We start from the raw sequence: 13969 nt of genomic DNA, 5'->3' as shown, positions 1-13969 counted from the left end.
GATTAGAATAAGTAAATTGGCTGCAATTTCTTGGATGGGCTGTGTATTAGTTTCCATCTTATTTGATGCTTTGATTTACATATGGACGAGAATTGGAATCTAAAAATAAAGGTTATATCTTGGTCAGTATTTAACATGATTTGGAATTGCAGTTCTGACAAAGATTATTGACCCTATTCTGTTATTTCCTTACTTGTCCACTTTGCTATTCCAATGCTTAAGAATAAAATCAAATCAATATCAAAGGTTGGAAATGGACCCCAGGAAAGAGAGTTTGTAGAGTGCCTTCGAGATGGATTCTTAGAACAGCTTGTACTGGAGCCTACCAGGGAGAAGGCAATTCTGGATTTAGTGTTGTGTAATGATCCTGATCTGATAAGGGGACTAGAGGTAAAAGAGCCATTAGGAGGCAGTGATCACAACATGATAAGTTTTACTCTGCAAATGGAAAGGCAGAAGGGAAAATCGGAAGTGTCAGTATTACAGTATAGCAAAGGGGATTACAGAGGCATGAGGCAGGAGCTGGCCAAAATTGACTGGAAGGAGGCCCTAGCAGGGAAGATGGTAGAACAGCAATGGCAGGTATTCCTGGGAATAATGCAGAGGTTGCAGGATCAATTTATCCCAAAGAGGCGGAAAGACTCTAAGGGGAGTAAGAGACACCTGTGGCTGACAAGGGAAGTCAAGGACAGCATAAAAATTAAGGAGAGGAAGTATAACATAGCAAAGAAGAGTGGGAAGACAGAGGATTGGGACTCTTTTAAAGAGCAACAAAAGTTAACTAAAAAGGCAATACGGGGAGAAAAGATGAGGTACGAGGGTAAACTAGCCAATAATATAAAGGAGGATAGCAAAAGTTTTTTTAGGTACGTGAAGAGGAAAAAAATAGTCAAGGCAAATGTGGGTCCCTTGAAGACAGAAGCAGGGGAATTTATTATGGGGAACAAAGAAATGGCAGGCGAGTTAAACCGTTACTTTGGATCTGTCTTCACTGAGGAAGATACACACAATCTCCCAAATGTTCTAGGGGCTGGAGAACCTAGGGTGATGGAGGAACTGAAGGAAATCCACATTAGGCAGGAAATGGTTTTGGGTAGACTGATGGGACTGAAGGCTGATAAATCCCCAGGGCCTGATGGTCTGCATCCCAGGGTACTTAAGGAGGTGGCTCTAGAAATAGTGGAAGCATTGGAGATCATTGTTCAATGTTCTATAGATTCAGGATCAGTTCCTGTGGATTGGAGGATAGCAAATGTTATCCCACTTTTTAAGAAAGGAGGGAAAGAGAAAACGGGTAATTATAGACCAGTTAGTCTGACATCAGTGGTGGGGAAGATGCTGGAGTCAATTATAAAAGACGAAATTGCTGAGCATTTGGATAGCAGTAACAGGATCATTCCGAGTCAGCATGGATTTACGAAGGGGAAATCATGCTTGACAACTCTACTGGAATTTTTTGAAGATGTAACTAGGAAAATTGACAGGGGAGAGTCAGCGGATGTGGTGTACCTCGACTTTCAGAAAGCCTTCGACAAGGTCCCACATAGGAGATTAGTGGGCAAAATTAGAGCACATGGTATTGGGGGTAGGGTACTGACATGGATAGAAAATTGGTTGACAGACAGAAAGCAAAGAGTGGGGATAAATGGGTCCCTTTCGGAATGGCAGGCAGTGACCAGTGGGGTACCGCAAGGTTCGGTGCTGGGACCCCCAGCTATTTACGATATACATTAATGACTTAGATGAAGGGATTAAAAGTACCATTAGCAAATTTGCAGATGATACTAAGCTGGGGGGTAGTGTGAATTGTGAGGAAGATGCAATAAGGCTGCAGGGTGACTTGGACAGGTTGTGTGAGTGGGCGGATACATGGCAGATGCAGTTTAATGTAGATAAGTGTGAGGTTATTCACTTTGGAAGTAAGAATAGAAAGGCAGATTATTATCTGAATGGTGTCAAGTTAGGAAGAGGGGATGTTCAACGAGATCTGGGTGTCCTAGTGCATCAGTCACTGAAAGGAAGCATGCAGGTACAGCAGGCAGTGAAGAAAGCCAATGGAATGTTGGCCTTCATAACAAGAGGAGTTGAGTATAGGAGCAAAGAGGTCCTTCTACAGTTGTACCGGGCCCTGGTGAGACCGCACCTGGAGTACTGTGTGCAGTTTTGGTCTCCAAATTTGAGGAAGGATATTCTTGCTATTGAGGGCGTGCAGCGTAGGTTCACTAGGTTAATTCCCGGAATGGCGGGACTGTCGTATGCTGAAAGGCTGGAACAATTAGGCTTGTATACACTGGAATTTAGAAGGATGAGGGGGGATCTTATTGAAACATATAAGATAATTAGGGGATTGGACACATTAGAGGCAGGAAACATGTTCCCAATGTTGGGGGAGTCCAGAACAAGGAGCCACAGTTTAAGAATAAGGCCATTTAGAACGGAGATGAGGAAGAACTTTTTCAGTCAGAGAGTGGTGAAGGTGTGGAATTCTCTGCCTCAGAAGGCAGTGGAGGCCAGTTCGTTGGATGCTTTCAAGAGAGAGCTGGATAGAGCTCTTAAGGATAGCGGAGTGAGGGGGTATGGGGAGAAGGCAGGAACGGGATACTGATTGAGAGTGATCAGCCATGATCGCATTGAATGGCGGTGCTGGCTCGAAGGGCTGAATGGCCTACTCCTGCACCTATTGTCTATAATATTTTAAGAATAGGCAGACCTGAAATTATACAATTCCATCACTTTTCATAGGGTGATAGGATGAAGGATCCAACGTTACTTTTAAGCTTTACTTTACTTCTTAACAGGGCCGAACAGATCAAAGTTACAAGACATGTTGGCTACTTTAAGAGATGTAGATGAACATCCTCCACTGCAGTCTTCAGTAAATTCTCCACCCAGACCAACTAGCACACGACTAACTGAGAATGAAACCGGCAGGACAGAAGAAGGTAGGTTATCGGAAAAATGTATATCTTTTCAAAGTCTTAAATGCTGGTCAATGTAAATAGTTTTATTTTAAAACAACAACGTATTCTGTGCCATAGTAGTATTCTCAAATTTATATTGAATTAACAATTTTGTTTTGTTTAATTCTGGTAGTTGAGGCATTGACCTTCCTGCCAGGATCAGGAAAATCCTTTATTATGGGTACAGACGAAGCACTGGAGAATGCATTGGGTCTTGGGGAGTTGGCCGGCCTTACAGTTGCTAATGAAGCAGACCCGTTAAATTATGATGTAAGTTCGATGTAAATTCTTCATTAATTGCTCAATAGCATTAGGAGCCACCAGACTGCCTACTTTTTCTATGTTAACAACACAGGAGGAGTGAGGGGGGGGGGGGGGGGGTTGGTTAGGGTAAATCACTTGAGCAGAACGCACAATTTCTGGTGTGTGCTTATAGCTTCATTATTTATGTTTTCATAGTTGGTAATGTTGATAAATACTGAGAGAGTTAGATAGACTTGGTTTAAGAGGTTTATCAGAACTTGCAAAAGGAAATTGGATAAATACTTTTAAAAGGTATACGTTGGTGAGACCACATTTAGAATATTGTGTTCAGTTCTGGGCACCATGTTATAGGAAAGATATTGTCAAACTTGAAAGGGGTCCGAAAAGATTTGAATTGAATACATTTTATTAGCCAAGTATGTAGACATACAAGGAATTTGCCTTGGTGCTTAGATGTTTACGAGGATGTTGCCAGGACTAGAGGGTGTGAGCTTTAGGGAGAGGTTGAGTAGGCTGGGTCTCTATTCCATGGAGTGCAGGAGGATGAGGGGTGATCTTATAGAGGTATACAAAATCATGAGAAGAATAGATCGGGTAGATGCACAGAGTCTCTTGCCCAGAGTAGGGGAATCGAGGACCAGAGGACATAGGTTCAAGGTGAAGGGGAAAAGATTTAATAGGAATCCGAGGGGTAACTTTTTCACAAAAAGGGTGTCTGGAACAAGCTGCCAGAGGAAGTAGTTGAGGCTGGGACTATCCCATCGTTTAAGAAATAGTTAGACAGGTTCATGGATAGGACAGGTTTGGAGGGATATAGACCAAGCGCAGGCAAGTGGGTCAAGTGTAGCTGGGACATTGTTGGCTGGTGTGGGCGAGTTGGGCCGAAGGGCCTGTTTCCACACTGTATTACTCTATGACTCTATGTGGAATGTTAATAGAACAAATCAAATAGCTTTTCCATAGACTTGGCACTGGCTCAGTTGGCCAAATTCAGTGTTGCACGATATGATTCAAAAGTTTGGTTAAACCAGGGCGGAAATCCATAATTGATCTATGTGTTACTCTTGATAATTACATTCTGAAGTTTATTTGGACTTTCATTGCAGATCGCAAACAATAAAGATGCATTAAGAAAGACTTGGAATCCTAAATTCACGTTACGGAGTCATTTTGATGGGATAAGAGGCCTTGCGTTTCACCCGGTTGAACCTGTTCTAGTAACTGCCTCAGAAGATCACACGGTGAAGTTGTGGAATTTACAAAAAACTACTCCAGCAAAAAAGTAAGAATGATGAAACACACCAATACACCCTTGATGTGATTTAAATTTAAAGTACATAAACCTGGATGCATTTTGAGTTTTTGTTTTGGACTAATTTGTAAGGCTTAATTTGTAAGGCTTTTGATGTCAATTCATAAACTAAGAATATTTTATTCACTTACAACGCTGCTCCTGCACAATAAATTTCAATTATTTAGAACGTGCATTTTATTCACAACAGAATTCATTCATTTCATTAATGTGCTTTAAAAATGTTTTAAATCACTTTCAGACCATTGTATTGTATCTTTTGTTTGTGGGATGTGCTGGTCAGTGGCGTGATTGTGATTTTTAAAATAAATCAGTTAGAGGGGGAAACGGGTTGAAAATTGAGATAATTGCAATGACATGGAGAAAAGCAAATTTAGTTGAAGAATCAATTGAGTTATCGACCGAACCAATCTGTAATTGTAATGACTAATTTTGATTTAGTTGCTCTGTGCTGTGGGCTTCCATTACAGATGGTCATTGCATTGTATTTATGTGGGAGAACGATTACATGCCACTTTGCCCAAGTCCGGCTTGCCCACATTATGCTGTGTGCAGCTTATGGACTGCATCATTTTCTGAGGAGCAGCAAATGGGAATGGTATATTGTGTATCATCAGTGAACGTTCCTACTTGCAGGTTAAGATGGAGGGTTCATTGATGAAAGAACTGAAGAATGGTTGGGATAAGGACACTGCCCTGATAAATTCAGGCATGAGTGCCATGGGGCTGAAATTATTGGCCTTCAATCATCTTTGGATTCGGTGTAATTCTAACCATTGGAGTGTTTCCACCCCTCAAACCAATTTTTATCTTACTTTTACTAAGGCCCCTTGATACTCTCCCCAATCAAATGCTGCATTGATGTTAAAATCCATAATTTTCATCTACCTCCGTCCAGTGCTCTTGTCAACGTTTGTACTCTTAACATTGTTAGTGTCCATGTAGAACCCAAGCTAAGCTTTAGAGCAACAAAAGGATGGATGACTTCATCTACACATCACTCTGCCTCGGAAAAGCAGCCAACATAATCCCAAACCAATTTACCTCCTTCATCTCCCTGTTCCTATCCGGCAGAAACTACAGAAGCTTGAAAGCGTGCACCGCCACACTCTGGAACAGCTTCTTCCCCTCCATTATGAGGCTTCTGAATGGTCCTTCCATAAGCTAGGGTACTGTTTCACCACTTATCACCTCAGGATTCACCTCTAGCCCATTGGGGACATTGGACTTGTCCAAGGAACTACTGTGCTACAATGCTGAAAACTATATTCTGCACTCTGTATATTCTCCTTTGCTCAGTTTGAACTGATTGTATCTATGTATGGTATATCTAATATGTTTGGATAACATGCAAAACAAAGCTTTTCACTGTACCTCAGTACATGCAACAATAATAAATCTAAACTATAGGTAGTCATTGTGTAGATTCGTACAGAGGAAAGTAAAAAAATGTCAGTTATCTGTTACGAGAACATTAATTGGATTTGTAGATTTTTGGTTTGTTTTGCTCTAACTATGAAAGTTTCATTTAGGATTCTGCTATGTCATATGACAACATAACAATTATATTATTTATTTCTTTACACAGGAGTACATCACTGGATGTAGAACCCATATACACGTTCAGGGCTCACAGGTAAGCTGGAATATCCAGCAGTTTTCATATATAGGGGCTCCCTGGGGTTGTGATGGCCTGACTTAGGGAATATGACTTTATATAAATCCCCCCATACATTTTTAAAGTATACATTTTAAAGTAATATTAATAGTAATTATTTTAAAGCAGTAACAATAATAAAATGTTTTGTGATATTCATTGATGATTGGATGCAGTACATATTACATTAGTTTAATTATGGATATTGTTATGTTGAACATTTAATGAAATGTAAGAATTGTAGCAAATAGACACTGGGTGATATGATCTGGGGTAATTATAGAAGACATGTTTCTGACTTGGGGGAAATCAGCTCACAGAAAGTTCTCTGCAATGGAACCCCTATGCAACCCTGTAATGCAAAAGAAACTATTTGAAACACATAGGGATAGAGAATTAAATTTGTTTTAATTCCTTTGTGTTGAATAGAGGCCCAGTGTTATGTGTTGTGATGAGTACCAGTGGGGAGCAATGTTTCAGTGGAGGAACTGATGGATTGATCCAGTGTTGGAATGCACCCAGTTCCAATGTTGATCCCTATGATTCATATGGTGCGTATGTCTGCCTATTTTGTCTATTGCTATTTTATGTACTGCCTGCTATTTTGAAAACTGTTTAAGTAAAATATGGCCACAAAAATTGCACTATTGCCTTTTAATCATATTGTAGGTCACCCTGATAACCTCAAAGTCTCATAAAGATTGACTTCAGTCATGTAATCTTCAATTTGAAGACTCGCATATCGGTACTCTTGGGTTACCTGTGTGACATTGCACTAGTGTTTTCATTGTGGTGTTCTGTTGATCTTTACAAGTTCCTGCAGCTGTCAACCAGTTAGAAGAACAAATATGCCAGGAGATTGCAGTCAGCTGCAAGACAGATAGGATTATCATACATGGGGATTTTAACTTTCCCAATATCAACTGCAACTGCCATGTGTCAAGGGTTTAAATGGGGTGGAATTTGTCATATCTGTACAGAAGAGTTTCCTCAGGCAATATGTAGAGACCCCTAGAAGGGAGAGGGAAAAGCTTGAATTACTCTATGGAAATCAGGATGGACAAGTGACTGAAGTGTCTGTGAGTGAGCTTTTGGGACAGTGACCACAGTTCTATTAGCTTTAGAATTTGTTATGGAGAAAGACAATGCAGCCCACTAGTTCAAATTCTGAATTGGGGCAATGCTAACTTTAATGGTATTAGGCTGGAACTTGCTCAAGTTGATTGGAGTTAGGTTGTTTTTCCAACAAATAAACATCTGGAAATTGGGATGTTTTTAAACGTGTGATGACAAGATGTCCCGTGCATATTCATCTTAGAGCTAAGGGTAAGGCGGGTGGGAATAAGGAAGCCTGGATGATGAGAGGAATTGAGGCTCTGGTCAGCAAAAAGGAGACAAGGGGCAGGTATAGTCAGTTCGGATCAAGTGTAAACTGGAGTAGTTTCAGGAACTGATGTGCATACTTAAGAAGGAAATCAGGTGGTCAAAAATGAGACAGGAGATGACTCTGGCAGATAATATTAAGAGAAATCCAAAGAGATGTTATGTCCATTATGAGAATGAGGGTAACTAGAGAGAGGATATGGCCTCTTAGAAAACCAAGCGGTCATCTCCATGTGGAGCTGCAGGAAATGGGCAAGGTCCTCAATTAGTATCTCTCCTCTGTTTTTACCATGGAGAAAGACATAAAGACTGGGGGACCTAGGACAGTTAATGAGATGGTCTGTATTACCATCGAGGGGGTGCTGGACATCCTAAGGCATATAAAGGTGGATAAATCTCCTGGGCCTGATCAGATATATCCGAGGACGCTGTGCTGTATGACTCTTAAATGCAGGTAAATCTATGTGGAAGAGGACCTGAGAGTGTAACCTTGCTCTCGTCTGAATTAAGAAATTCTATTTACAGATCCTTCGGTATTGCGGGGTGCATTGGAAGGACATAGTGATGCCATATGGGGCTTGGTGTATAGTGCAGCTCATCAACGCCTACTGTCTGGTTCAGCTGATGGTACTCTGCGGCTGTGGAACACAACTGAAATTGCACCATCACTTTGTGTATTCAATGAAAACAAAGGTATGGACTTAATTTGCCCTATTGAATGATAATATATTATTTGGGTTAGAGGGTGAGGATAAATAGACTGAGATTTAGCCCACATATTAAAGTTGTTCATCATATGAATTTTTCTCTGAAATTTGTGTCGAAATATTGATTGAAAGATGGTAATAGTAAATGCTCACAGATGTATTTTATGCATTAAACATAGTTATCAAAATCGCATTTAATTCCTGGGACTCCATACCCAGTAGCACTGTTGTAATATCTTCACCTGATGGAGAATCTTTTTGCCAACGGTCAATAACAATCCAGAAGAGCATGGTAGAAATCTGGGTCTTCATATCAACCATGATATTTAATATTTTAGTTGGTGTATGCAAAATCTATTTACATTTCATCTCGTCTCTAATAAAAGACTACATTCAGCATTACCAATTTTTAACAACAGGAATGTACAATTTTATTTTTCCCCTGTAGAATGTGGAATCCCTACCTCTGTTGACATAGTCTGTAGCGATCCTTCTCATTTGGTGTCGTCATTTGTAAATGGACAGACCAGCATATTTGACATGGAGACATGCCAACGATTCCTCACCTTTGAGTCTAGTATTGATGGTACGTCTTTGAGAGTAAAATAACTTCTCACTATCAAAAATAGTAAAACTAGCAACATTGTAAACTGTATTATAAAAAGTGATTTAAATAAGAATCCAGATAATGTTATATTTTAAATATATATATTTTTTTGTTCATTCAGCTTCATCTACATGCCAAATTAATAAAGTCATTAGTCATCCTACGCTTCCTCTCACTATAACAGCCCATGAGGACAGATACATAAAATTCTTTGACAATAACACAGGTAGGAAGTTCTTTGTTTGTTTGTTCTTGTTTGCTAATACTTGGGACTCCTGTATTAGTGCATGGCCATTGAGAAGGCTTTTAAGTGCTATCCAACACCACCAGCTGAACAAACCCCACTTTTTAAATACTTGTATTTATATTAATTAAGTATTTATATTCGCCAGTGCTTTTCTTCACGTGGAGTTGTTGGTCTTCTTGGTATTGCCATTAAAACAGTTCTTTCCCAAACGGTCAGGCATATTTGGCTAAATAAAAGGTTTTGATAGTATCTTCTTTGAAGCAAGCTAATAAATTGCTGGAATTATTCATAAGAAACAGAAATGCCCTTCAGTCCACACAACCAAGTACTGTCTACTCTAATCCCATTTACCATTGCTTGTTGCTGCATGTTCAGAAGAAATGTGACCAATCCCAAGCTGAGCACCAACTCCTAAAGTGGCTTGTTCTCCTGATGTGGCCTGACATCCATTTGAGAGATTATTTTGGATCACATTGACCACAAAAGAAGGCTGGCCATTTGTGACTGATTCTGATGATGGATCATGTCATGTGTTAAGGCTGTGCCTTCCCCAGTCACGGTGTGAAACTAAGTGAATAAGTTCCCCTTCTCTCCACACCATATCTTTCCCTTGTTCTTGGTGAAAAATGACATGGCTGAGGAAGGGCTGGAGCTCATTGCCATAAATTAACAGAGTATAAATTAAAATATATATGTAAGATATTCAGCCAGTTCCAGTCTTTATAGTAGAAGCATTTACCTTGTTTATGCTGCTTTCCACTGGAACCAAATATATCTCCAAACATTTTGCAAATTACTAAATAAACAGAAAGTCAGTAGTAGTAAAGCAATTGAGCCACATTGGGGTTTTTTCAAAGTTCATGCTGCGATTTAGGTTGGTCCTTAACCATAACTGCTTAATATAAATCCATTATTCTTATCCTTGACATGGTAATTGATTTTATTAGACTGAACAAACAAAGCTTAAAAAGCAGGTGAATTTGATAACAGCAAATTCTATTTGGAATTGTGGTATCAGCTTCCTCCAGAATAAAAATATGCGTAATTTATTTCTTATTTTAGTTATATTAACCAGCTTTCATAAAAGGGAAAGTTATTCAGAGAGATTGGCCTTGTTGGGTTTTTTCTGCACTGCAAATTTGTTCATTTTAGTGCCCCGGGAGCTTTTAAAGTTATTGGAAAAGGTAAATAGGACTCTAATATTCTATCCAAATGATGGCATCTGTAATAGCGCAATGTCAGTGGTTTTTACACTTAAATGTCAGCCTGGAGAATTATTTGAATCTAAATAGGGTGTCAGAATATAATATAAGGACGTAGGAAAATGGTATTACAGTTGATTTCTTCAGTTGAATATCTAATACTTTTACAGTCTCAATAGACCAAATGACTATTTTCTATACTGCATCATTCATCTCATTTCTAATATGTCAACTATATTTATTTCCAGGAAAAATTCTTCATTCAATGGTAGCTCATTTAGATGCTGTCACATGTTTAGCTGTGGATCCAAATGGCTTGTATCTGATGTCTGGCAGTAAGTATCCACTTAAATCACATCATAAATACGTTAATAATCTGCGTGTACTTTCCCATTAACCCTTAGCACCCTCCTGAAACAAGTTGAAAGCTACATAAGTAACAATCCAAATCTCATTTTAACTGACACAATTACTGCTATTCCAATTCATTCAGTCTCTTGGCAGGCATGTTCTGAGAATTTGTAAACCTGCCAAATGGCTGGGATTTCCTGTTGGAGATATGAAGATGGTACGCTCAAAACTTTATAGTTTTGATTTCTTGTCAAGTTATTTATGTGGTTGGATTAGCACAGGGATAATTATCGATGCATTACTGACCAAGGAAATAATCCAACTTTTCAGGTGTCTGTTGAATACTGTCTTTTACCAATAATTTATGTTTTTGCTCACCCTTAAAAGGTCATGACTCTTCAATTCGTTTGTGGAGCCTCGAGACAAAGACCTGCATTCAGGAGTTCACTGCACATCGTAAAAAGTTTGACGAGTCCATCCATAATGTGGCATTCCATCCTTCCAAATGTTATATTGCTAGTGCTGGGGCAGATGCACTGGCCAAAGTATTTGTATGATAGTTTTCTGTATACTACTTCAGACCCTCTATTTTCGAATGGTGTCTATGACACTGCCAGACATGGGGATAACATTTGCTGCCCAGCACTCCTGATACTTGGATTGCGGAGACTGCAATTCTGAAACAGCTGTGCTTAGGTCCAAGGGATTTGTTGTTTATGTTTTTCCTTAAGTTAATGTCTCTTATCCTGGAGCTGCCCTGTTTATCCAGGCAGGCCTGGATAAAACTGGGTGTGAGTATATTTCCTGCTCTTAGAGAATTCGGCACATCAAGCAGTACCTGTATGAAAGGTGAAGTCTGTTCTCTGTGCTGGGCAGCTAGCAAGGAATGTCTATTGAGTGGAGAGGCAAGCTGCAGTAATTCCAGGTTAAAGGGATCTGTAAAAGTCCAACAATAGAGTATTTTCGAAGACAAGATGCCAAACATTTGCAAAACAATATAAAAACCTCTTAAACAATTGTACAATAAAACTGAATGTTTACATATGGGGAAACAATATCTGTAGTTGATTATTGTTCTAGCTGCCTGACTGTATTAGACTTGTGCCAGCAGCTGTGTGATCCGTGAACTCATTTCTCCTTAAAGACTGTTTATGAAGTTTTAAGGTAAATTTGAATCGTCAGTAAATTTAATGGCATTTGGAGTTGTGAATAATTATACATTTAAGGCATTTGTTTAGCACTTAGATAAACACTGACATTTTTAACTTCAGTTATAAGAAGGTATAATTTTTAAGCACAGTAGTAGATTTGTGTCTTAATTGGGACTTTAACATCGGGTATTTGAATGTCTAATTCTTTCACTAAAAAGTTCATTTTAATTTTAATGATCTGGAGGACTACATATTGTAAACACAGCAATGGAATGTTTAATAGTATTATTGTTGGGGTGTTTTTACTCTTGGGGTTTCTTTGTAATTCATAAACCTTGGCATTAACACTTCATTGAACAGGTATATGCGCCTTGGGCGATGGTATGAGAATAGAATGTAGCACAGGGCTATTTTAAGAGATTTTACTAATCTGGTTTTCAAGTGACAGGCCATCTTTTTTAATGGCACGATTGTGACTGCCACTGGACATGAGAGTATGATAATTTTACAGTAATGATTCTTCATCCTGGAGGCCAAAATGGCATTAAATCAAAGCAACTAATTCCTTTTTAAAAATGTTTAAATATTGAGCATGTTTGACATTGGCCAACAGTTGCAGCTGTTTGCTATTTCAAATAGGGAATCCTGCTTTAAAGTTAGCTTGCTAAAATCCCCCATTTCTTGGTCCAGTAGCAAGTTATTTAGGAAAGGAAATCTATTTTAAAAATGAATTTATGGGCAGATAAACTATTTCAGAAAGGACCAACTTTAATACTGACAGTGGTATGTATTTGGAAGGAGCATCAATGCTTGAGTGAGTTTGAGAGTTGGGCACATATGCTACTTTTACCTGCGTTTTTTTGAAAAATGATCATGTTTTGATCAAATTGCATAGGAGAGACTTCTAAGCATCATGGTTATTTGATACCTACTAAAAGATAATTTTCTTGTAAAAATGCAATTGTTATTCTATGATGTATTCATCTCTTTTCTGAAATGGAAAGTGAGAGATTTTATTGGTAATAAAATTCTGATATTTCAGAAATTGATGCATTTGCAATGTATAAATTTAGCCAAGCCATTTTTAGACATCATGTGACAAAATTAAAAAAGCTTCTGAAAGGTGATCCCATGAAATTCCAACAAAACAGTCTTCATAACAAACCCTCATCACTATTTCAAGTAATGACATTTTGAGCGATGTTTATCATTAAATGGATTCTCCCCTCAATTAAACCTTACTCGTTTGGTTATACCCACATGCATTTGATCAAAATAAAGGACTGAAGAGGTTTTTCATCCAGATCCCACTGGCTCTTCATTCTAACTCTCCTTTGAACATATGTTTTTGTTTTGGTTGGCCTTTAAAATGTAATTCTCCATTTCTTCCTCATGTAAACAAATATGTTTACCTATGTCATCAGTTCACTGATGAAACTGACGGTCCATAAAGAATTTTTATCTTGTTCATGTTGAGGGTGGCAGTTGTATGATTTGCCCCTCCCAGCCCACCCCACTCCCACACCAGCTCCATGTACATTTATATGCTGACGTGTTCTTGGGTCCAATTCTTCAGCTGTAGGGAAAAAGCTGTCTAACTCTGGGGAAAGACTCCACTCAGCTAGAAATATTTTCCACTACAAGGTGTTTATCATGAATAAACTGTCAACCTCTGCAATATTGTCATCCTGTCCATAATAAAGCTATTTTATCGTTTGGCACATTGTATTTGGTTTGTTTTCAATTGCAGTGTACAAGTTGAACCATTGTGTTGTGTTACAGTTTGTTATATTTAGGTAATTATACAGAGTCCAATTTAAATTTGACCATCTTGAAGGACTGGATGGTGAACAGAATTAGGACATCAGCACTTTTTCCTTCTAGTTCATCCCAAAGGGTGTACCAAATGTATACTAGGTGTCACAATGTGTACCAGACAGCAGAAGGAAGAAATTGGTGTGCACTGGATATCAAATTAAGTGAACAAAATGTTCTTGTCCTTGGTCACAGCAACCTTAGGTTTGTGAGATGCTGTTGAAGGAGCAGAGACAAGTAGATGGTGTAAACTGTAGCCACCATGTGCTTGTGATGGAAGGTGTGAATGCTTAGGGTGGTCGGTGAGGTGCCA

General features: G+C 38.9%; 1 protein-coding gene across 2 annotated transcripts in view; it reads left to right on the top strand.

Moving 5' to 3' along the window:
• Nucleotides 1-13350, top strand: part of strn (striatin, calmodulin binding protein) — a 72960-nt gene extending 59610 nt beyond the window's left edge. For both annotated transcript variants that reach the window (XM_078399088.1, XM_078399089.1), the window contains exons 9-18: nt 2799-2942; nt 3094-3230; nt 4331-4506; nt 6125-6172; nt 6623-6744; nt 8102-8269; nt 8732-8869; nt 9012-9116; nt 10588-10674; nt 11078-13350. In XM_078399088.1, the coding sequence (XP_078255214.1) occupies nt 2799-2942; nt 3094-3230; nt 4331-4506; nt 6125-6172; nt 6623-6744; nt 8102-8269; nt 8732-8869; nt 9012-9116; nt 10588-10674; nt 11078-11247 (1295 nt within the window). In that variant the 3' untranslated portion in view covers nt 11248-13350. The remainder of the gene's footprint in view (nt 1-2798; nt 2943-3093; nt 3231-4330; nt 4507-6124; nt 6173-6622; nt 6745-8101; nt 8270-8731; nt 8870-9011; nt 9117-10587; nt 10675-11077) is intronic.
• Nucleotides 13351-13969: the final 619 nt, after the last annotated feature.

The sequence above is a fragment of the Rhinoraja longicauda genome, chromosome 5 (genome assembly GCF_053455715.1).
Source record: "Rhinoraja longicauda isolate Sanriku21f chromosome 5, sRhiLon1.1, whole genome shotgun sequence".
Classification (NCBI taxonomy): domain Eukaryota; kingdom Metazoa; phylum Chordata; class Chondrichthyes; order Rajiformes; family Arhynchobatidae; genus Rhinoraja; species Rhinoraja longicauda.
This window is presented reverse-complemented; position numbering and strand designations above follow the sequence as displayed.